Source organism: Onychomys torridus, chromosome 7 (genome assembly GCF_903995425.1).
Source record: "Onychomys torridus chromosome 7, mOncTor1.1, whole genome shotgun sequence".
Taxonomy (NCBI): domain Eukaryota; kingdom Metazoa; phylum Chordata; class Mammalia; order Rodentia; family Cricetidae; genus Onychomys; species Onychomys torridus.
In genome coordinates, this window is record NC_050449.1 from 13,480,194 (window position 1) to 13,504,389 (window position 24,196).

Here is a 24,196-nt window from a genome sequence, read left to right on the forward strand (position 1 = left end):
AGTCTGGTAATTGAAGAATGCTGACTGATTTGAGAGCCATTAATAAAGTAATTCAACCTATGGGCTCCCTACAGAATGGGATGCTCTTGTCTTTTCTGTTACCCAAAGAATGGCCTATTATAGTTATTGACTTAAAAGACTATTTCTTTATCATATCTTTACAAAAAAAAGATAGAGAAAAAATTGCCCTCACAGTACCTACTTGTAATAATTCCCAGCCAGTCAAGAGATATACTTGGAAGGTCCTCCTACAATGAATATTAAATATCCCTAACCTGTAAAAATATTTAACTCAAAAACCATTGTAAATAATTCATGTGAAATTTCCACAATATATAATTCACCATTATATGGATGATATCTTATTAGCTGATCCAAAGTTAGGTACCTTAAAAAGCATGTTTGAAGAAGTAAAGAAAGTTTTGCCTCGCTGGGAACTACAAATTGTTTCTGAAAAGATACAGAGAGGAAATTCTATTAATTACTTAGGATATAAGATAGATCTCCAAAAAAATAGATCCCCAAAGGTACAATTCAGGAAAGATCAATTGTGCACTCTTAATGATTTTCAAAAATTGTTAGGAAGCATTTCCAACTTATAGGCTATATTGGAACACTTAAAGATGGACTAGTAAATTAGGCCAGTACCATAAAAGGGGGCAAAGACTTTAATAGTCCAAGAGAATTTATCAGATGAAGCTGAGAAGGAATTGGCTCTAGTAGAAAAAAAATATGAGAAGCACATGTGGATGGTGTAAATCCAGAACCTAACTGCATTCTATTCATATTTCCTTCTAGACAATCCCCTACAGAGATTTTGATGTAGAGGGAAGATATTATATTGAAATAGATATTTCTACCACATAAACTGAGTAAGAAATTAAAAACTTACATGGAAAAGATCTCTGATTTGATTCTAAAAGGAAAATTAAGAGACTTCATAAATGGGCAGGAATGGACCAACCAGAAATTACAGTACCTTTAACTAATGAGGAGATTTTCTCTTTATGAAAAGATAATGAAAACTGACAAAGAGCCTACAGTAATTTTGGGGAGAGATTAACAATTGTGATGCCAATTGCAAGAAAATAAAATTCATAAAAAGAACTGAATGGCAAAAAAAAAAAATTAGGCCAAGCGGTGGTGGCGCATGCCTTTAATCCCAGCACTGGGGAGGCAGAGGCAGGCAGATCTCTGTGAGTTCGAGGCCAGCCTGGACTACAGACTGAATTCCAGGAAAAAGGCGTAAAGCTACACAGAGAAACCCTGTCTTGAAAAACCAAAAGAAAAAAAAGAGAGAGAGAGAGAACTGAATGGACCTTCCTCACATTTTATAGCAAAAGCCAATTTCTGGAGTCCCCAAACTCTATACTGATGCAAATAAATCAGGAAAGGCAGGACATAAATCCGGAGACTTAAATAAAGTGGTTCAATGCCCATACAATTCTGTACAAAAGGCAGAACTGTATGCTATTCTTATGGTACTGATGGACTTCACAGAACCCCTCAATATAGTCACTGACTTTCAATATGCAGATAGTTGTTTCACATATTGAATTTATTCCTAATAATACAGAATTAACTTCACTATTTATACAATAACAAGAAATCATCAGAAATAGGGAATATCCCACATATATAACATATCAGATCCCGTATGGGTTTGGCAGGACCTCTAGCACAAGATAATGATGAGACTGATCAGTTATTAATAGACAATGTGATAGAAGCCTCAGAATTTTATAAGAAACACCATGTAAATAGCAAAGGTTTGGAGAAGGATTTCTCCACCACTCAGCAACAAGCCAAGGAAATTTTTTTAAATGTCCTACTTGTTTCTTCTATAACCAAACTCCATTACCTGCAGGAAGCAATCCAAAAAATATACAAAGAAATGAAATTTGGCAGGTGGATGTGTTTCATTTAACAGAACTTGGAAAATTAAAATATGTACACCATACCCTTGACACCTATTCAGGATTTCATTGGGCAACTCCTATACATTCTGAAAAGGCTGATTCTGTGATTACACATCTATTAGAAGTTACAGCCATCATACTGCACAAATTAAGACTGACAATGACCCAGCACATGTGTTAAATAAAATGAGACAGTTTTGCATATTACAATACAAAGCATATTACAGGTATACCACATAATCCCATAGCCCAAACAGTCATAGAGAGATCTAATCAAATTTTAAAGGATATGATAAATAAAAAGATGTAACAATGACCCCTAGAATAGATTGGATAATGTTTTTTAACCTTGAATTTTCTCAGTGTTGATGAGAAAGGGACAACAGCTGTGAAGAGACACTGGACAACAGAAAAAATAAATAAAAATAAATAAATAAATAAATAGATAATAAAACTCCTAAGCTAAATTAACCAGTTTATTTCAAAGATGTGTTGACCTCTGAATGGAAACCAGGATATTTCCTACATTGGGGAAGAAGTTTTGCTTTTATTTCTGCAGAAGAAAATCTATGGATACCAACAAAATTAATAAAACTTCGCTTTGAACAGGAGAAACCTCTTGATGAGAAGTAATAACTCATCTATCAATGTGACATCTCTGTAGATGTTGTAACTTATAAAAACAAAGCAAAAAACTTAACAAATAAGGGTTGGGGCACTGTTATGTTTTTTGTCTTTATAAGAAAATAAAAATACCCATCTTCCAGAAATCATAGGGCCTTGGATACCCAGACATCTACAGCAGAAGCAAAGAATTTATTGGTACCAATATGCACAGGGTACCAGCTCACTGCCAAATATCTATATTTCTTTAACTCTAGAAAAGTTGTGGTTCCAATTCAATTATAAATCAAGCTGGCTTTGGAGGTGGATTGTAGCACTCTCCTGCTCTAAACTCAAGCATGTCGCTAAAAGCAAAATTAGGAGATTCTCTTCATATTGGAAAAGCCTCCTAGTGTGGAACAGAGAAAACTAGTAATTTAGAAATCATTGTTGTCAAGATTTAGTTTGTTCTATGCTTGTCCTTGCTTTAGGAGAGTCCTTTCTCTATCCAGAATAAATCCAAACTTTCCATTTTGACATTAAAACATTTAAGATTTCTACAGTAAAAAATAAGTCTTTCCAACAGTGATCTCTGAAGTCTCTAGATGAAAGTCCCACAACAACAACTCTATTCAGTCCAGAATGATTCCATGGTACCCAGAAACATTACTCAATGACCAACTTTAGACTAAAAATTCTCCAGGACAGTCCCAAGATGAGATGACCCATCATACTACACTTCTAGCCAGAATGTCAGACATCCTTACTACTCTGAGACTGGCTACAGAATCTACAGCTCACCCTATTGAGACCTAACTATCTGAGTTTTCTTACAAGACCCAACAGAGATATCATGCCCCCTAAACAGCACAGCAACAATATCTTCTTAAAATTCTAAGAAGATGCCCCCCTCTCCCAAAGGTTTCATGTTTCTCAGGGTTATGGATGATGGCTATAGGTTTGGGCATGGAACAAAAGTTAGACACAGTATTCTTCTTAAGGAAAGAAAAAAGGGGAGTGGATAGGTATAGGGATATTAAGATAAATTATTGTATATACTAGTAAACTAATTTAGTAAAATATCAGCCTTAGATAATGTACACAGCTATGGATTCTTCTATATTGATATAATGTAAACTATTTTTATATTCCTATTTGAGATAATTTATAAATTGAGACAAATACAAAACTATATTTGTTGTATTGTACATATATTTCTACTCTTATTTGAAATATCTTGTATATTGATGCAAGTGTAAAATTATATTTGTCATACTGTATATGTGTTCTACCTCTGTTTAAGATATTTTATATGTTGATATATATTTAGGATTATTGTCATATTGCATATTGCACTATACATTTCTACCTCTGTTTAAGATATTTTGTGTATTGTCACAATTTTGAGGTCATTATCCTTTTACTGTACATTTGTTTATAGTCTTTACTTTGTTTATATTAAGCCTTAGGCCTTAGGTTATTGAGGTAGATAAGACTTACAGATTTATAGTCACCCATGTTTGCCATTTCTATAGTTATGTTAGTTAGGTTGTGCAGATTTACAGATACATAAGTCAGAGGGACAGATAATCTTCAAACACTTCAGAGACCTAGAGAATATGGCATCTAAATAACTTAGAATTCTGTTGAACTGAGGCATGATTGCTCCTGGCAGCACCAATCTGATCCCAAGAGAATGTTGGGCTTCTAAGACACTCTGTTTAGAAGTTTATCTTCTTTCTGGCACATAATGGCATGCTGGGCAAAGAACTGTCCTTACCTCAACTGCTGACAACATGAATGCTGCCTTTTCTGGGCAAGCAGAATACAAAGAAAAGTAACTACTGAACTCTGCCAGGACAGGTTAAGATGGTCTTTCAAAATTCCTGCTTCTGAAAATGGTCTGTCAGATATTCTAGGCCTATAGCCAAATTGGATGCCCCAACAGTGCTGAGAAATTTTCAGAGACTGTCCAGGCTGCCAACTGTCTCTGTCTATTCTCTAATGATTTTTGAAAATCGCTTGCTTGCATTTTCCCATTTTCTCAGGTATTATTACATTGCTTCTCAGGTTTTTGATGGGGTAGAAGACTAATAATTACCATTACAATCTTCTTGTATCTTAGCTAGAACATACTAAGTTCTAGATTCAGATTCTTCAGGATAGCACAGCTTTTGGAATGATCTCTCTAACACATGGATTTTAGTTTTTGGGTTTTTTTGTTTGTTTGTTTTGTTTTGTTTTGTTTTGTTTTGGTTTGGTTTGGTTTGGTTTGGTTTGGTTTTTCAAGACAGGGTTTCTCTGTGTCATTTTGTGCCTTTCCTGAAACTCACTCTGTAGCCCAGGCTGGCCTCAAACTCATAGAATTCCGCCTGCCTCTGCCTCCCAAGTACTGGGATTAAAAGTGTGTGCCACCACCACCTGGCTTTAATAATCATTCTTATCATACATAGTTTTGTGTTAGGCTGGAACCTTCTTATTTAGACAAAAAGGGGAGATGTCATGGGAGCTGTTTGAGCCATGTTCTGAAGCACAACCCTAGTAAAGTAGCAGGTAACTGTTACACCTGTCTATGGCCTTGAGGGACATCCTAGGGTGTGGTCGCTCCAGGACCGTTAAGACCTGGGATGCACATATGTGGCTTTTCTTTGCTACCTTGTGGTTCTGGATGCTGGGACAGACCAGGGAAGAGGTCTCCAGAAAACCATGTTAGAATGTCCCTTACCCTTTCAAAATCCTGTGACAAATTCCTTTATTCTGTCTTGTGAGTAACCCCCAAATAAATTCCTGTGATCATTAAGGAGAGTCCATGGATTGCTAGCAATTTAATCCCCAAATCGTGCATTCCAAGGGGAGTTAACATGGCACTGGTGGGTATAACATTACTGCTGTCAGTTTTCTCACTACCACATCACACTTCTTAAAATGCCGTTTACAGCCTAGCCCTTTTTATGTGGTTTCTATCAGTTTTCTCTTACCCTATGAGGTAGGTCTATTTTTTCTTTATTTAACAGACTAAGACATAAAAACAGACTGTATCTGCTACAGCTCATTAAAACAGTAGCCATGATTCCAACCTGAGTAGCTCTCTTCCCAGTCAGGCTATGGTATACAAGGTCTAATAAATGAATGAAGCTTTGCTAGGTAACAGCTGTCTCAACTGTTGCTAAAGGCTGCATTCATGGAAATAGGTGAATTAATGAGCAAACAAGTTAAAAAGATTGAGTAAATTGTCTGCATGGTGACCCAAGGAGTAAGCCACAGAGCCAGGACTAAGTAAAGACATGTTCTCCCCCCCTTTTTTTAAATTATATTTGTGTTTTAATTTTACACATCAGCCATGGGTTCCCCTGTCCTCTCCCCTCCCGCTCCCACCTCCACCTCCCCCCCATCCCATCTCCTCCAGGGCCAAGACTCCCCTGGGGATTTATTTAAACCTGGTGGATTCAGTATAGGCAGGTCCAGTCCCCTCCTTCCAGGCTGAGCAAAGTGTCCCTGAGTAAGCCCCAGGTTCCAAAGAGCCAGCTCATGTACTAAGGATCAGGCCCTTAAGTGAGATAGTTGAGTGGCTTGGACTGTTTGAGAGGCATCCAGGCTGTGGGACCTGGACCTGTCCTTAGTGAAAGACATGTTCTTAATCATTCTCTTGCACTATTCCAAATGAGATACCTCTCACATCCCTGGTATCTACTGAATATCTTTCTCATATTATAAGATTCTCTTGTTAGAAGAATAAACTTATGGGATTAGTTTAGAACTAATTTTCTGACCCAAGTAAACTTAATCAGCCTTTCTTAATGTACTTTCTAAAGTATATTTTGGGGATACTCTGTAGCCTCTGTACTGGGGCTCTGGATCATCTGTCAGGAAGCCTGGAGTTCCAGGTACCCAACAAGCTGCTGGAGCTCATCTACCTATGCTCGGACTATGGTTTGGATGAGAAGATTCTTCTGCCCTTTACTATCTCTGATCAATGCCACAGAAAGTACGTTTCTCCGTCTGCTTACTGCCATTTCTCATCTTGTGGGTCTCCCCAGCAAATTTCTCTTCCCCCTTGGTGTTTCTTCTGGTTCTGGCAATCTCTGCTGTCCCAGTACAGCATCTTCCTAAACTCGCTTCTAAGCTGTGTGGTCCATTTGAGGGGAAGTTTTCCACTTGAGCCTAGATCCCTGAGTCCATTGATAGCCTCCCTCAGATTGTGAAGAGCTTTCTCTATTTCCTAGGAACCCTGACTTTAGTGGCACCCCTTCTACTTGTCTCCAGCATCCTGGTGGCATATACAGTAGCCCAGGCTGGCTGATATGAACCTCTCTGAACTCAAATGCCAAGTAGAGATGGACGCACAAAATACAGCCTTCTTAGCCTGGTGAGCTGTGGCTGTGAGCTCAGTCAATGGGACTCTGACCAGTCTGGAAGGAGATGCCACCCCACCTTGAGCCCTCAGGGCCTTTGTAAGCTTTGGTGACTTCATGTTTCAAGCTATGGTGCACTTTTGGCTATGGAATCGAGTACCAGTCCCTCCACACCACACTCTCAATTGAACTGTATCAGCAATAGAGGCTGCTATGCAGTCTTTCAGGGGTCAGAGCAGTGTGTTTTAGCCTGTAAAGAGCTTATCTCCAAAGAATTGGACAGGAATCAAAGTTTCAAACAGTAGTTGTAAAGAATGTTTAGTAAAGACAATAATATCTGAGTAGCCAAAAGCTCTATTCAAACTCTTTGCAGTTTAAAAAGATATATACACAATGTGCAATGTGTTTGAATGTTTTAAAACATAAGATCCAAAATATTTTCAAAACCATTCTCTTTCAATCTCTGTAAAATATAATACATATGGTATCAAATGGGATTAGATTATTTAAGGTTTCAATGATATGCTTAAGAACAGAGGGTTCATGTGTTGGAAAAGGTGTTCTGCGTGCCAACAGCAACACCTTATACATTACTGCATTATCAGTGGAGTAGGGCTATAGAACCAGGGAAAAAAGATTTTTTTTCCTTCCAAGTTTGCCTATTGTTCTTGAAAAATAAAACAGTAATTTTACTATAAATGATGAAGAAGTCATATAGGTGAAACAATCTCTAACAGAGATGATGTAAATGAGCAAGTTGCTTTCCCAGGAACTGTTTAAAGCAAAAGACACTGAAAGAAGTGTGTAATGTGCACAGTGGTAGTTTCCATGAGGTGGGGAAGGGAAGGAAGTATTCACACTAGAGAAAGAGAAACAAGAAAATATTAATCTCATAATCATGTCACTCCAAAAGTCAGTGCTATGAACTGCAAAAGCACAAATACTTATTGAAAGTCACAGATAGCAGAGGAGAGCAATTAAAAAACATGAAGATGCTATGACCACCAATATTTTTAATTTGTTTTCATTCTAATTAATATTAAATTTAATTTTAATTAACAACTTTAATTTAATTAATCTTTAATTAACAGAATAATAACCTTCGTAATTTATGTGCTTGGGTTTAAATCTTGTGCCCGAAATTAGCAGTGTACAAGTAAGTATTTGGATCCTAATAGTATCTCATTCTCATAGTAACTTGAATTTCTGTACTAACAATGATGTTGAACATCTTTTCATGAGTTTATGTTTAGAAAAATATTTTCTTCAGTTGTGAATATTCAAATGTTCATAGCATTTTATTTGTGTTATGTTGTTAACATTGTTTTTTGTTTGTTTGTTTTGTTTCAAACCCTTTGTCAAATACATGACTGGTATTTTCCGCTACTCCTTTGGTCCTCACTTGAGTGGCGTTCTTCAGACAGCAGAAGTTCTTAGTCTTATAAAAGCTAACACGTTTTTCTTTTACTCACACTTTTGATTTTGATTTACTGACTGCATAAACCAAGATCATAAAAGATCTGATGAACATTTCTTTATTGTTTTATTCTTTATAGATAGCTCTGTGAGACACTTATGCTCAGTTTGTTCACTGTATAAGGTGTTCACAGGTTCTTTTTTTATTTGTGGATATTCAATTCTTCTAACAGTGTTTGATGAAAACAATGTCTATTCTCTATTGAATTGCTTTTGTGCTTTTGTCTGACATGAAGTGATGGAGTTTGGAAATGTTAAGCTTGTTTCCTAGACCTTTGGCCAGAACTACACTAACTGACAAGGATGGTTTATTTCTATTATAATAATTAACCAAAAAAGATTTAAAAATCATGTCTGGGTTATAGGGACTTGGTCCCTCACTTTACAATCAGGCCTTAAAACTGACAAGCTTTTTGTATGTTGTTCTCTGCTCCCAAGATTCAGCCTGGCAGTTTGATCCTCCAAAAAATCTTCATTTTTACCCATGGATTGGTCCAGTTTGGTGGCTTCCCTGGGGTATTACTTATAATATTCTAACATACTTATGAGGGAAAATACATTTTATTTAATAAAACACCTAAATTTTTCTTTTGCCCCTCCTTCCCTTGCCTAGATTGTGTGTGTGTATGTGTATTGTTTCATCTGACTATTTGCTTATTTTGTTTTCTTTCCTGAAAGCTATTTTTGCAAAAAAAGTAACTAAGGAAACACTGTTTCAGTTCAGAGAAATATGTTGTTCAACTGTCCTCAGGTCTACATAGTTTCTGGTAGAAAATATGACATAATTTGAACTTTTTCTTTATAAATATATATCCCCCTTTCTCTTGGATATTTTTACATGAATATACCTTATTTGTTTTTATTCTAGTAGTTTGATTTGTTTCCTCTAAATATAAATTCTTTGAGTTTATCCTGTTGGGTTCCTTGAATGTGGATCTTGAACTTACATTCTTCTTCTTCTTTACCAAATTTAGGGATTAGGATCGCTATTTTTTCAAAGAATGTTTCTACATCAATCCTTTTTGCTTTTCCTTTCTTGGAGACTCTAGTGAGACTGTGTCTTTTTAAATGTTTAAAAGTTATATATCCTGCCATGTTTGCCTACTTAAAAATATTCCTTCCTGTGTTGTTGTTTGTGATATAACTTGACTGTTCTTGACCCATCACCTCAAAGTCTAAAACTCTCCACAGCTACTAATCTTAAGAGTACTTAATATCAATGTAAGAGTTATTTAAATAAGTTTCCACCTTCATGAATTTGTCTTCATATAGCCCCCAGGGAAACCCTAAGAGCCATATCCACGGATGGATACAAGTTGTAGTCCCCAGGGAAATCCTAAGATCTATACCCATGGTCATTTATAAGGTTCAATCCCCAGGGGAAAACGTTAGCTCTATACCGATGGTCATTCATAAGATGCAATCACATTGGTCATCTCCCTTTACTCTGTACTCTTTAAGTGAAATCCTCATTTCCCATCCTCTTCATGCAACACACTGGGACCTATACCTTCTCCCTATCTGTAAGTGACAGACTCCTGCTGCTCCTGAAGTTTGGCTTCATATCCTTATTATGTTTTAGCCTAATTTCCTCTAGGTCAGGACCCTCTTGATTCTTTGAGGTTGCTTCTACTCAGTCCCAACAACAATATCCTAAAGAACAAAAATAAATCATAGCAATAGATATCATAACCATATAGGCTGTCACTAGTATGTGTATCTTAAGTTCATTACCAATATTGAACACACAGGCCAGAATGAAGGATAGGGAACTGATGAAAGACTGTAGGAAGATGACTGCTGAGGTGAAGTGGAGGGACCATACCTGGGAGCTGTCCATGTGAAAACACTTCAGATGCATGGGTTCAGGTAGGTGCAGTGTCATTGGTGCTGCAATATTCACAGCTGACCTTTTGCTCATTGCAAAAATCTTTCCTGGAAGGATCATTGAAGATATATATTTCCTTACTTGACATTTTCTGAATTGAGCTATATCAAAAAGTTCGACAATATATGATTGGTGGTGTGATTATAACTTTCTATTGTGTGGTGGCAGAGGTCCTTCACAAAAATTTTCTAAAAGGAAGGGAAATCCAGCTCAAAATGGTTTTGATTTTGGTCTTTTGGCATGAATTTCCATTATTCATTTCATTAGTCTTATATCTACCATTATTATAAAACAGATGAGGTAATTACCTCGTCAAGAGGAAAGGCTTATTTAGCCTACAGTTTTAGAGGCCACAGGCCCAGATCAAGAAGACTTGCTGCTCTGAAATCACTATGGGGTTCTGGATGACACCTTACTGAGAAATTTCTAACCAGATATTAGAAAGCAGAAAGAAGAACAGAAAAGGCTTTAGTCATTTATTTCAAAATAATGTAAACAGGTGAATGTTAGAACACACTGGCTGTTGTTATTAAAATTATCAACATATATTCGGTATTGCAAGTGGGCAGAAGGCAGCCAGAAGCTCTCCCTGTGCCCAGTGGGCACCACTATGATGAAAAGAGCATAGTGGAGAAATTGGCAAGAACACGTGGAGTGCTTGGTTTGTGCACTCTGGAGAAAAGGGGAACTACAGATGCAAAGATGGTGAGAAACAGTAGGATATGGGTGGCTTACTCTGTCACCTGATACCATGGGATGCCTGGGCCACCTCAGAGGGCCATGTCTGGGTCTATGGCCCTACCACAGCTTCAGTCTTTGATAGTGTCCATGGCCCATGTTGTCACTGAAAGCTGTGTTGATACCTGTGGTCTGGGTCACCACCTGAAGTCATGTTGATGTCAGAGGGCCACACTACTGCTGGGACCATACCAATCTGACTGACCTCCACTGCCACCCAGGGCTATGGTGATGCTTGGGCCTGAGCTGCAGCCAAGGGCCATGTCTGTATCCTGTCCGTGCTCCTACTGAATTTGGGGTCTGTGTTGATGTCTGTGGCTCGTGTTGCCACTGAGGACCATCAGAGAGCTGACGCCAGTGGCCTGGGCACCAGATAACTGGTCCTGCCCCTCACTGGCTACCTCAGTGGGAGAGCTGCCTGCCTTCAGGGAAAACTGTCCCCAATGTCATGGGATGCTACCCCTCTTCACTGCTGTGGCAACAGGAGAGCTGCCCCTACCCTTCACTATGAGCACAGGAGAGCTAGACCAGATGTCATGAGTGTGGGAGAGCTGGCCCTTACCCTTGTCTGTGGGGTCTGTCCAGATGGAGGTAGGACTAACCAAATTAGCTACATCTATGGCTTTGAGTTGGCTCATCCCAACATCTCCCCTACCTATGACTTTCTAGAATTCATGAAGGGACAGGTCCTTTGGAACCATAGCTGTGGGATCTCCATGGCCCGGGGCAACAGCAGGATATTGGCTAGAAGTTATGGTGAGGGTCCAGCATTGATGGTGTACCAGAAGCCAGAGGCCTTGAACCAGACCAACAACTCACTGAAGTGAACATTTTCAAGTAAAGCTGTTTGGGCCAAAGGGTATACTGCATGAAACACCACAGTTCCCAAGGCCACTGTAACAAATTAATATGTGTTGGAGAGGCAAGAAAGATGGAGGAGCAAAAGATTTTTCTGGTTTTGTTTTGTTTTGTTTTAATTTTCTTTTGTGGGAGGAGGCTACAAGGTTGGAGTTCAGACATGGAAGGCCTGGAAAATGAGTAGGATTATGATATATGATGTGAAATTCTCAAAGAATCAACTTAGAAATTCTGAATAAAAAAAAACATATCAAATGTGCAGATGTGTTGTACCATCAGGAAGGCTCCTAACAGTTCTTGAGTTATCAATAGCACGTTCTCATTATAATTTTTAAATCCCATATATTTTTCTATGTCATCTCTTCCTGTAAACAAATAGTGATCACTGAATCTTAATGAAATTGTGAACACATTCAGAACAGACCACCTGTGGTTAACGAAGGTGAAAAAGCAAGTTTTGATTGTTAGGACTGCATAGGCATTTGAAGCCTCGGCACGATTCTGAAAGACAAAACCCATGATGTCAAAGCAGGAGGTCAAGTTGTGGATATATTGTACCAACTTAAATAAATTAAGTTTATTAATTATGGTGATCTTATACTAATAGCACTTACTAGATGACTTTCTTGAAACTTAAGAGTGAGACTGGACTAGATTCTTCACAGGTGAGCACTGAGTTTACCTCCTAGTTTCTTTAGTATGTCTGTTTAAGGTTTACAGCTATCTTCAAATGTGGAAGAACAAACCATTACAACAATTTTTAAATTATTTTTATTTGTCCAAGGCCAATATGTCTTAGAAGCATCTCCAACTAGGCAAAGAATTGTTGGGATAGATTGAGCAGAATTTTAAAATATGAAGTAGAATCTTCTTTCTTTCAGTACTAGTTTCTTTTTGTTTCTGGAAAATAAATAAATTGAAGAGAGGGGGGAATGTTATGTGAATCATGAATTAAAATATGAGATAATTTCAATCAGACAAAATGTAGATAGTCAACAAATAGAATGCATAACTCATGTGGATCATCTCTTGGATTTCATCCGGGATGCTTTGATGTCCATAACTGTTCATGCACATATTATTGCAAACTGAAATGATAATGAACCATCAAATGTTGTTCCTAATACTTTTCTCTTCCTCTGTCTCTTTCCCTGTCTTCCCCAACACACATACACACACACACACACACACACACACACACAGAGAGAGAGAGAGAGAGAGAGAGAGAGAGAGAGAGAGAGAGAGAGAGAAATATATATGGAGAAAAGAGAGAGAGGGGAGAACAGATTGATTCCTGTGATTAAAGATCTTTGTAATACAAATATATCCTGAGAAACTCTATTCAATTTCTGAATCCTGGTTTTGAAATAAATTTTATTTTTTCCAATATTAATTCGCATAGATTCTTTAAACATTATCAAATACCAGTTGATAAATAATTATTTAACATGGATGGCACTAGGAACTTGTCTGATATGAATGAAATATTAAATATCTGTAAATACTTAACAGGAAGTTTTTTTGGATTATTCTATGTAGGAGGCCTCACACTAGATTGGGACATAGAAAGTAACATTTACCACTACACCAGAGAGTGCACAGATGGGATGAGTAATGTTAAACCACAATACACATAAAATTCAATCTTAATTACAGTAAGTTCCCAGCACATGTGAATCAACAAATGAAAAAAGTACAGAAATAGACCAGTGATATGAAACTCATTATAATGGAATAAAATTTAATCAAGATGTCCAGAAAAAAAAAATGACTCTTGAGGAAGTAGCACTTCCTCTGGGAAAGGAGCACCAGGAGTAATGACTGTGGATGGGGACAGAGAGAATAAGAAGGAGATTTGTTCCAGAGCAAAGAAACAGTTCCCTACAGCAGGAACATGTGTCTGTGATCTAAACAGGACTAGGAGCTTTGGAAACTGGAAAATATAGTCAGAGAGCTACAAAATGATAATTTTCTTTAAAACCATTACAATCTTTAAAACAAAAGCTAAAAGATGGTAAGATACAGTTATTTTTAGAGAACTGTAAATGCTGTGTTTTTTTGTTAGAAGTTTAATCCTGGGGTTGGAGAGATGGCTCAGCAGCTCAAAGTGCTTACTCCTCCACTACAGGACCAGAATTTCAATCCCAGCACCCATCTGGGGCAGCTCACATAGAGATCTGACACCCTCTTCTGGCCTCTGTGGGCACCTGCACACAAACATAGAAAATACAATTCTTTAAAAAGGAATGCCTGGCTTACACAGGGACACTTTCCTCAGCCTGCAAGGAAGGGACTGGACCTGCCTGTACTGAATCCACCAGGTTTAAATGAATCCCCAGGGGAGTCTTGGCCCTGGAGGAGATGGGAAAAGAGGGGAGGGGAGGGGGGGAAGGTGGGAGTGGGGACGGGAGGGGGGAGGACAGGGGAACCCATGGCTGATGTGTAAAATTAAAACACAAATATAATAATAAAAAAGCAAAAAAAAATTATGAAAAAGAGGAGAAAATAATCAAATGATTAATAAAACTTTTTCTATGAAAAAAAAAAGGAATGCCTATATTTAACAAAATGTTTCTTCTTCACAAACTTCCTTGAAAGGGTGATAGGGCAAAACACACGTGTCTAAAGCAAAACAGAGGTGAAGTCTTCCCGTTTGAGGTGGCAATGTGGCTCACACATAAGGTGCTCCAATGCCCCATTGTGTTTCTGAGCATGAACAGTCTCACAGGAACCAAGGCAGGAGCAGTGAGAGCTTTGTCTTTCCTCCAAATCAGGCCGTTCTGAGCTTGCAGCTGTAATTTCATGTTTCATGGACTGCTTATTGAATTTTACAGCTAGAATGTGTCAGTGGAACCACACCACTTTTTTTCAAGCTATTAAATTTTCAAAACCCTTTTCTAATCCATTTTTATTTTAAAAAACATATTAAGGTTCTATAAATTTCGATGTGCAGCTTTCAATGCTTGATGATTGCATCACAGAAAAGAGATTTATATCCATGAGACATGCAGTTGCTCTGTGTTGGCATTTTTAAAAATCCTCTTTTCTAACTATTTTAAAACATTCAGTTTATTCTTGCCAACTGTAGTCATCAGACTAGGCAAAAGAACAAAAGAAGTTACTTTTCTGCCTAGCTACCCCTGTTCTCATCATCCACCCCCCCATCCCTCTCTCCCTCTCCCACTGCCTTCCAGACTCTGAAAACCACTAATCTAGTCTCTATTTCTACAAGATCACATTTAAATTTTTTTATTTTCAAATAGTTTAAAATAATTCTTTTTTGAAAAAAAGATTTATTTATTTTATGTGTATGTGAGTGACTGTGTGCCAGGGTGTATATATGTGTACCACATGTGTGCAGGTTTCACAGAAGTTAGAAGAGGTTGGATTCTCTGGAGCTGGAGGCACAGCTGGTTGTGAGCTGCCTTATAGGGGTGCTGGGAACTGAACCTGGATCCTCAGCAAAAGCAAGAAGTGCTCTTCACTGCTTAGCTAACTCTTCAACAGCTATCGAACATAAAGCCTGCTTTTCCTTAATGAGCTTTCTTCTCTGTCTCTCTGACTCTGTCTTTTTTTTCTTTCTGGAGATTGATCCAGAATCTGGCATGTGCCAGGAACTTGGTTTAACACTGATTTATATCTTATCCCTAGTTTTCCACTTTAACATTCATTTTTGTTAATTTTTCCACCTCTCTCCATCCTGTGTCCAATTCAAATCATCCAACTCACCTAGTGAGAGAGTACATGAAGAGTTCACACAGTTGCCTGTGTTTGCATTGTTGGGTTTGTTGATCAGTTACATGATCTTTGGCAATAATATACTTTTGGATGAACCACATTTTCAGAGAATAAGTTTGATTTCAAATATATTTTAACACCTGTGTGCAAAATGCTATTTGCTATTCTGGGACATTCATCTAATTTTTCCTGATTTCCCCCTTGGCACTGATGTAGAGATTTAACATAGTAGTTGATAAAGTAGTGTGGCAAGATACTCTTATTTTGACTCTAAATGAACTAGGAAAAATTACTATTTTGATTTTTATTTTCCACAGTGTATTATAGTGGAAGTTTCCATTGGATCTGTAGGACTTCAGGGTTAGGAGTACTCAGTGAGTTAGGCAGTAAACTGTTGACTTAGAGAAAACTCTAACAGTGAATTATAGAAAAATAAACATAAACACAGTAAATTTGCACATGTGTTTAAATGCAGGCCTACTCACAATCTATGTCAAATACTCTGTTTGTTGTCATAAAAGCCCAGGTAAAAACCTTGGTCCTGACAGTGGTGCTCTTGGAAGACAGTGAAACTCTGAAAAGTGAGGTTTGCAGTCTTGTAGGAAGTAGTTAGGTCATTAAGGATGTGCCCTTGAAAGAATATGCCACAAACATAACTAACCAAAAGCAATATTCACCAGAGGAGCAATTAACATCAGATCACTTTTACTTTTAAATTGTCAGTATTAACTCAGAGTTGGCATCTGAGCTTGCAGCAGTGGTGAGCTGAGCTCAAAGAGATTTACTAGGTCAAAGACTTAGTCTAGATAGTATTTTTCAGAGTATATTAGTGATGTTTCTCTTACATGGCAGATAAAGACTCTTCATCTTCTAAGGTCTCATTTTGGTATACAAGAGACTTCAAAAGAATCCTTTGAGGGTGTGATGGATTTAAGTCAATGAATCAGTCAATACTTAGCCAAAATCAATCACCTTCACTCACAGTAGGGTTTGTATAAGCAGCTCTCAGGTGTCATGGCCTCTAATCTGTAGTCAAACAGAAAACTTACCCACATCTACTTCTGCATTTTCTGTACTAACACCTATTTTCTTCTCGCAGTTTGAGTCTGCTAAAGTCAAGAAAGAGAAGTCTGGTCTGTTTCTCTCCTTGCCTAACTGGTACTTCTAAGCATCCTCTCCAGCCAATATGCACACACACAGACACACAGACAGACAGACACACCACGTACACACACCACACGTATGTACATACACACAAACATACACACACACACACACACACACACACACACACACACACACACTGTCTCATCTTGCTAAATCTGATTCTCTTAATTATTTCAGATTGGGAGAGAGAATAATCAGAGGAATCACAAGAGTTTTACTTAATGTCACTTAGCAAGGTCATTTTGGATAAGTGTTTCCTGGGTATATAAAGTACTAGAACCTCATAAGTTCTTAAGAGATCTTTGAGTTTGGCCTTATAGAGCATGTACTTTTCTTTATCCTGGCTTGTCATTCCTCTCTCCATCCCAGGACATCTAATGTTATCCTGAGCTTATACATCCAAATCTCTAAGAGAGCCTCTTGGGTGAGTCTGTACTCACTCTGCAAACCGCTGTGAATGTATGGCCTATACTGTGTCTAAAGAGGACCGTGGCACTTTCTGTGCCCTAATAGACAATGGGAGGGGACAACCTCAGAAATTAGCCTGCCATTTATCATTTAGGAGTTAATTGTACATCCCCTGTGCTTAGTGACTTCAAGGCAAGTGTCTTTAAGTCATTTATACTTCTTACTATAGGTTCTATAAAATTTACGTGTCATGATTTCAAAACACAGATGGAGTCTACTACTCTGTCTTACTATGTCAGTTCAATTTGAAAGTCCACTCTGTTATGCTCTTTCAGTCCCCTTTTCATAAAATTCCATCCTGCCTTTGGTTTCTTCACTATTCTTAGGGTAAGTGACTCATGAGGAACTTTCTCCAACAAAACTTTTTATAAAAATCATCATGTGATTTTCAGCACTCAGCCCTTTTGTCAATTTCGTGTGTTTGATGAGTAGACAGCAATAACTAGCACAAAAGTGTGTTTCCAGAATCCCCTTTGTCTTCACTTCATTCCACCTCAGATGCCATTGTTCCCTCACTTCCAGTCTCTAGTTTCACACTGTGAGAAATGTAGAGTAAGGAATGACCCAATCAAAATTTCTATTTCTAAATAAAATAATGTACAAGCATACATGCTTATGTATTGCTTTAGGAATAACTCCTGCAAATAAGTGAAGTAAACCACTAGAGTAGCATTTCTCACAGTGTGATCTGAGATAAGATGTGAAGAAAGAATTGCCTTAGACAAAACAAGAGACATGATTAAATTGAATTAGGATAGTGTTGAAGTTTAAGTTTGTCATAAAAAAAACTCAATAAAAATACTTCAACAAAAAGTATTTGCTATTAACTAGACTGTTTATTTAGTAAACCTATTAATACTGTTTGAGAAATTCTTAGACATGCAAATTCTCAGGTCATTCTCCAACCTTACTGAGCCACATTCTTAGATGAAGGTCTGAGATTTTCTATTTTAACAAGGCCAATGGTAATTTTGGCACAGTTTAAGTTTAGGGACCACTGCCCTAAGATACTGTGCATCTCTGGGCTAGCAGGATTGATTCTGACCCTAATATTGTCTTTCGTTCAAAAGCTACCAGGAGATTCATTCTTATCAGTACCTGAATTAATAGGAAATCTGTGTAGCAGTAAACTTTGCTTCCTATAATCAGAAAAGGAGTCTGAAGTGGCAGGATGGCAATGGCAGATTCCTGGGTTCATGTTCCCAGCTCTAATCTATTGTGACAGGAAAATCTGCTTCAGAGATTCCTTGCTTGGACTTGCAGTTCCTGATTTCCAGAAAGTTTTCCAAGTGAAGCAAAAGTTATTCCTGATGAGTTTCTCCCCAAAACATTCTTTAATTTTACATCATTGGAAAAGACTAAGAGGTATCTTCTTAATCTGTAAAGCCTCACTACTGATGCTAGGAAGAAAACCTTGCTCTGGTCTGCTGCCAACCTTACATCCCTCCCTTGAGCATGCTGTTTGGTTTGAGCTCAGTGATATGGACACAGGATGCAAGAGACAGTTCTCTGGTTAGCCAGTCTCCCTCTGCACTTCAATATCCCTTGTTTAGTCTCAAATACAACTTGTCCTTATCTGTTTGGTAGCAAAGTCAGAGGTTTACTCTCTGTAAGTGTTTGTAGGTCAAGATAAATATTGGAATTTCTGACATAACTGAAACAATTCCTCAACTGCATTCCTTATGCCTTACCTAGAGCGAAGGCTGATTGCTATTGAACAAATAGTTACTAATGCAGAGGACTTAGACAGGGGAATGCCCCCTACCATACAAAGGCATTTTATGGCAAACACACACAAGATGCTGTCTGTATGAGGCAATGGTAAGGGAGAAACATGACATTTATTGAACGTTGACTATGTGCCAAAAATCTATACTATTTGCTTGAAGTGTTTATCTCCATGCTGAATTACATTTCTCCCACTCTGACTACTTGCTTCCAGCTTTAAAATCTCTTAATTTGCAGAATGTTTAGACCTAAAGTGATAGAAAAAGAAAGAGAAAAAACGATATTGATCTCAGTGAAATAAGTAGGGAAAATGAGGAATTTGTTCTAGTATCTGAAGAAATAATAGGTGTTTCGGTTTGAGCTTCAAAGAACTCACTTAAAATAATAAATAATATTTCCTCATTTTGTTTCCACAAACTATTATAGCTAAGAGAAGAAACTGGAAATAAGCCAAAAAAGCAAAGCAGAGACTCTCTAAAATTGATGAATAATGAAGGAATGGGGTGTTTATGATGAAATGAAACTTTTCCATAAAACTTTGCAAGAATTTTTAATTACAGTTCTAATTGTCTATACATGTAGATGCATTCGCTCAACAGCTATAAATGATGTCCTCTAAGAATTTGAGAGTACCATAGTCAGCATATCCAGATTTTTAAAAAGAGAAAGATTGGTAAGAGTTGAGTTTTAAGAAGGATTTAGGCTAGTTTAATTAAAAGCTAGATACTGTACTGTACTTTCTCTCTCTCGATTTAGCGATTAAAATTTGAAGTATTAATATGATTATATTTGGAGCTATTCAAGTTATATGGATTAGATAATGGGCATGGGGCCTTGCTCTGAAAGAATAAGAGCCCTTACAAGTAGAAACATCAGAGCACACTCTCTCTCCTTCCTCTCCCCTCTTCCTTTTCCCTCCTTTCCTCCTCCATTTCCTGCATCTCTTCCCTCACTAAGACCCTGTGAAAATGCTGTCCTCTGAAGCTAGGCAGAAAGCCTTTACCAGAAATGAAATGGTCATAGACTGCCTGTCACCAGAGCTGTGGAAAGATGCATGTCTCCCTTTCAAGCCACCTAGTGTGTAGTATTTTATTGCAGCACATGGACATAGATTTCTTCTCAGATACAAGTTCTACTTGGTTTACAGCAGCTTTCTGGAGGGTGATGTTGGGGTAATTTTCATCTCATGTCTGTACTGCCCAACGTTGTTGCTATTAGTAACACACAGCATTAAAATATCTAAGTTGGGAGATAGCTCAAGTTGGTAAATGCATCTTGTAAACATAAGTGTCTGAATTTTATCTTCAGCTAGGCATTATGGACCAAGCTTGTCATTTCAGTACTAGAGAGACAGAGAATGGTGGATTTCCCTCGCCATTCAGACTACCCTACCAGATAGAGTCCAGGCCAGTGAGAGACTGTCTCAAAAAGCAAGGTGGACAGCTCTGGAGGAATGACATTGGAGGTTGTCCTCCATCTTCCAAACACAAATGAGCATACTCTTACACTTGCACTTACACACACACACACACACACACACACACACACACACACACACACACATACTTTATCCTCCCTCTCCCACTTACAAGAGCACTTCAAGTTCATTTGGGTAAACCCAACAAATTTAGGATCTATCACAACCCTACCATGTGGACTCTAGGTCACTTATCTATAAAATTTTATGCAGCACAGATTCTGAGGATCAGATGTATCCATGTTTTAGGGTTATCATTCTACTTCCAAATTAGACTCTTGCTTCTGGTCACAGCATGGTCAGCTGCCTAAACTTTGCTGCTGCCATCCCTTTCAGACACCACGAGCTATCTCCCTTTAAACTGTAGGCCACACTAAATGCCTCATTAACTTGCTTGTCAGATATTTGGTTACAGAAAAAAAGTAACTCAAATATCAGTGAAAATCTGACTAGAAAATTGTACACTTATGCAATTAAAAAAAATCATCGAATATCTGTATTTTACACTGACTCAAGATTATAATTATATCCATTGACTACACTGCTTTAAAAGTAATATCATATTTCTAATTAGTCTCTTTTGGAGTATATATTCAATGGACAAGAAGTAGAAAATGGTGATTGCTAAACTGTACATTGCTCTTCAGATATTATGTGCACTTTAAAAATATGTATTCTTGTCAGAAGTATATGTTAGAAATTAGAAATGAGCACAAGCAAAAATGGGTGTCTTGATTATGAAATACTTTGCCAGAGAACCCTGTTTGATCTGTGCTGCTTCCATGATTATCCTCTTGTGGTAAATTTACATAATTTATTTTTCTAGGAAATTAAATTGATATTTGCTTGAAAGAAATGTTTCTCCAAAAACTAGTCCTCATAAAAAGATGTGAGTATTAGGTTTTGTAAATGTTAACATAGTGTCTGAACAAACTCACACCCACGGATGATGTTGTCTATCACATGAAGGAATGGTTTCCTTTCATTGTCTCTCACAAAGGCTGCATTTTGTTTTGGGGTGTAATTTCATTAGTGTATTATTTAGTTTGTTGTATTTAAGATCTAAGAAAATATTTTCTTTACAAATACACAGTAATTGAGAAAACTAAAAGAAATATCTAACCTGTTACCAAATGACTTTCTTTAAAATGTTGTGAAACACTGAAAAGGCATGAAAACATTCTCCAAGTGCAGATGCCAGATATCCTGTGAAAAATGTCAAGGCCACAAATTGTTATGGTTCAGGGCTAACATATTGCTCCATCTTACACAGTGTTCACACTTAAATACTGTTTATTTAGAGGTAAATAACTGCTTAGAACAAAATTATATATTGAAGTTCAAGGGGTAGGTCAGAAATAGATTTTCTAGAGTGAAGTTAAGACTTGTTCTCATCACCTGGGAGAACTGATGGAACACAGAGCTAAGAGGAAAGAGTGGACTGAATGTACTCGGTGGATTTCTGCCACTTGTAGGTGGCTTAGCTGCTCTAATGTGTGAAACAAGAAAACCTCTGACAGCAATGCCTTCTACTAGGGAACACATTTGGATGAGGGACTCCAGCAGTAAGTTACCTCTTCAGTACCCATAATCAAAAGCAAATCTTCATCCTCACGTAGGGGTGGCAGTGAGGGGAACTGGAAAAGGCAACTCCAATGACCTGTCTTTCACCACCTCACTGTTGTAAGGTCCTTACTTGGAGGAAAGATGGTAACATTGGACATTTTAAAAATAAGAAGAAAGTGTGTGGAAGAAGAGGTAAAGAGGGGGAAATGTAACTTCTATAACATTTTCTGTATCATAAAATTTCTTTAATTTGTAGACTCTAAGATGCTCTCAGAAAACATTCAGCAAACCAAATTTTATGTCCTCATTATAAATGAAGAGTTAGAGGTTAGTTATTTAGCCTGTGGTAACACAAAAGTCTCTAAAAAATCTCGTACTGAGTGTTTAGAAAATGCATAATCACCCCTTTTAAAAATCACGGTAATAAAAAACTTGAGCTCATTAACACATGTCCCCTAAGAGTCCAGCATTATCATAAATTAACAAGAAAAAAAAAAAAGCAAGCCCAGTAGGTGTAGCAGTTTCTTTGCAGCTCATTTTTTTTCTTTTTTTTTAATTGTATTTTTTTTATTGTATTTGTGTTTTAATTTTACACATCAGCCATGGGTTCCCCTGTCCTCCCCCCTCCCGCCCCCACCTTCCCCCCATCCCCTCCCCTCCATTCCCATGTCCTCCAGGGCCAAGACTCCCCTGGGGATTCATTTAAACTTGGTGGATTCAGTACAGGCAGGTCCAGTTCCCTCCTTCCAGGCTGAGCAAAGTGTCCCTGTGTAAGCCCCAGGTTCCAAAGAGCCAGCTCATGCACTAAGGACAGGTCCCGGTCCCACAGCCTGGATGCCTCCCAAACAGATCAAGCTATTCAGTTGTCTCACTTATCCAGAGGGCCTGATCCAGCTGGGGGCTCCACAGCCTTTGGTTCACAATTCATGTGCTTCCATTCGTCTGGCCTTTTGTCCCTGTGCTTTTTCCAATACTGGGCTCAACAATTCACGCTCCCATTGTCCCTCCTCCTTCTTGACAACTGGACACAGGGAGCTCCACCTGGGGCCTGGCTTTGCAGCTCATTTTTAACAGTCCAGTTTCCCAGGGCACTCTCTGGTTTCGCAACTTCAGCATAGTAAACAAAAATGCCAAACATGTAACAGTCTTTCATACAGTGATAGACACCATGATTTTAAAGATGAATAAACACAGAGTCTAACCCAGAAGATGATTTGCTTAAATAAAAGTGGCAAATATAAATAAGTCATTAAATCAGGTTTCCAAATATTGCCACAGAGTTCTAATAATGATTAATTGTGCCTACAGTTGAGGGTGGATGGCTTCATTGAAAACATGTTTTAGAGAAAAATTACAAAATAAATGTTTGTGCTAGTTCTCCAGAGAAAACGAATCAACAAACAATGTGTGTGCAGACATGGGCGCTCTCTCTCTCTCTCTCTCTCTCTCTCTCTCTCTCTCTCTCTCTCTCACACACACACACACACACACACACACACACACACACACACACACACACACACACACACACACACACACACACACACACACACACTTTAAATTAGCCTGCTTTGAAAATAGTAATAGCAGAGGAATAACACGTGACAGGTTGAGAACCCAACTGTTACTTGGTCCCTGAGGTTGGATACCTCTGCATTCAGAGTATTGGCACAATGGCTGTCTCACACTGGAAAGGCTAAGCACCTGGTAATTGCTCATTCCATAGGGTTGGGTGCCTCAGTAACCCCAATCTGCTGCCAAAACCTGGAGGGTTTCTGGAGAGTCATTAGTCCTCAGTCCTCAGAACCTGGAAATACTGATTCTGATATCATCAATGGAATCAGCATCAGCATCAACATTATCACCACCACACCACCACCTTCATCATCACCATTACCATTATCAGCAGCGGCAGCAGAAGCAGTAGCAGCACCAAGAGGACAAATTAGCTTATCCTGAAGTTTAGACCAAGGAGCAAGAAATGAATAATCTTCTTTCTGCTATGCTCATTTTTATCTTGACTGCTAGCAGAAGGTGCTGCCCAAATTCATTGTGGGTCTCCCCATACCAATAAAGGCATATAAGACAATCCCTTAATTGAGCTCACTTTTCAGGTGATTCCAATTTGTGTCACATTGACATTTAAGCAAATCTTCAACGATATTTACAGAGACCACTTACACTTCTGATTAACACTGAAAAAGCTGTAAGAGAATGT

General features: G+C 38.1%; 1 protein-coding gene across 1 annotated transcript in view; it reads left to right on the top strand.

Moving 5' to 3' along the window:
* LOC118586931 (lysosome-associated membrane glycoprotein 1-like) overlaps nucleotides 1–23,937 on the top strand; it is a 194,645-nt gene extending 170,708 nt beyond the window's left edge. Inside the window, 1 exon segment of the mRNA XM_036192387.1 lies at nucleotides 23,705–23,937. Within this exon segment, the coding sequence (XP_036048280.1) occupies nucleotides 23,705–23,937 (233 nt within the window).
* Nucleotides 23,938–24,196: the final 259 nt, after the last annotated feature.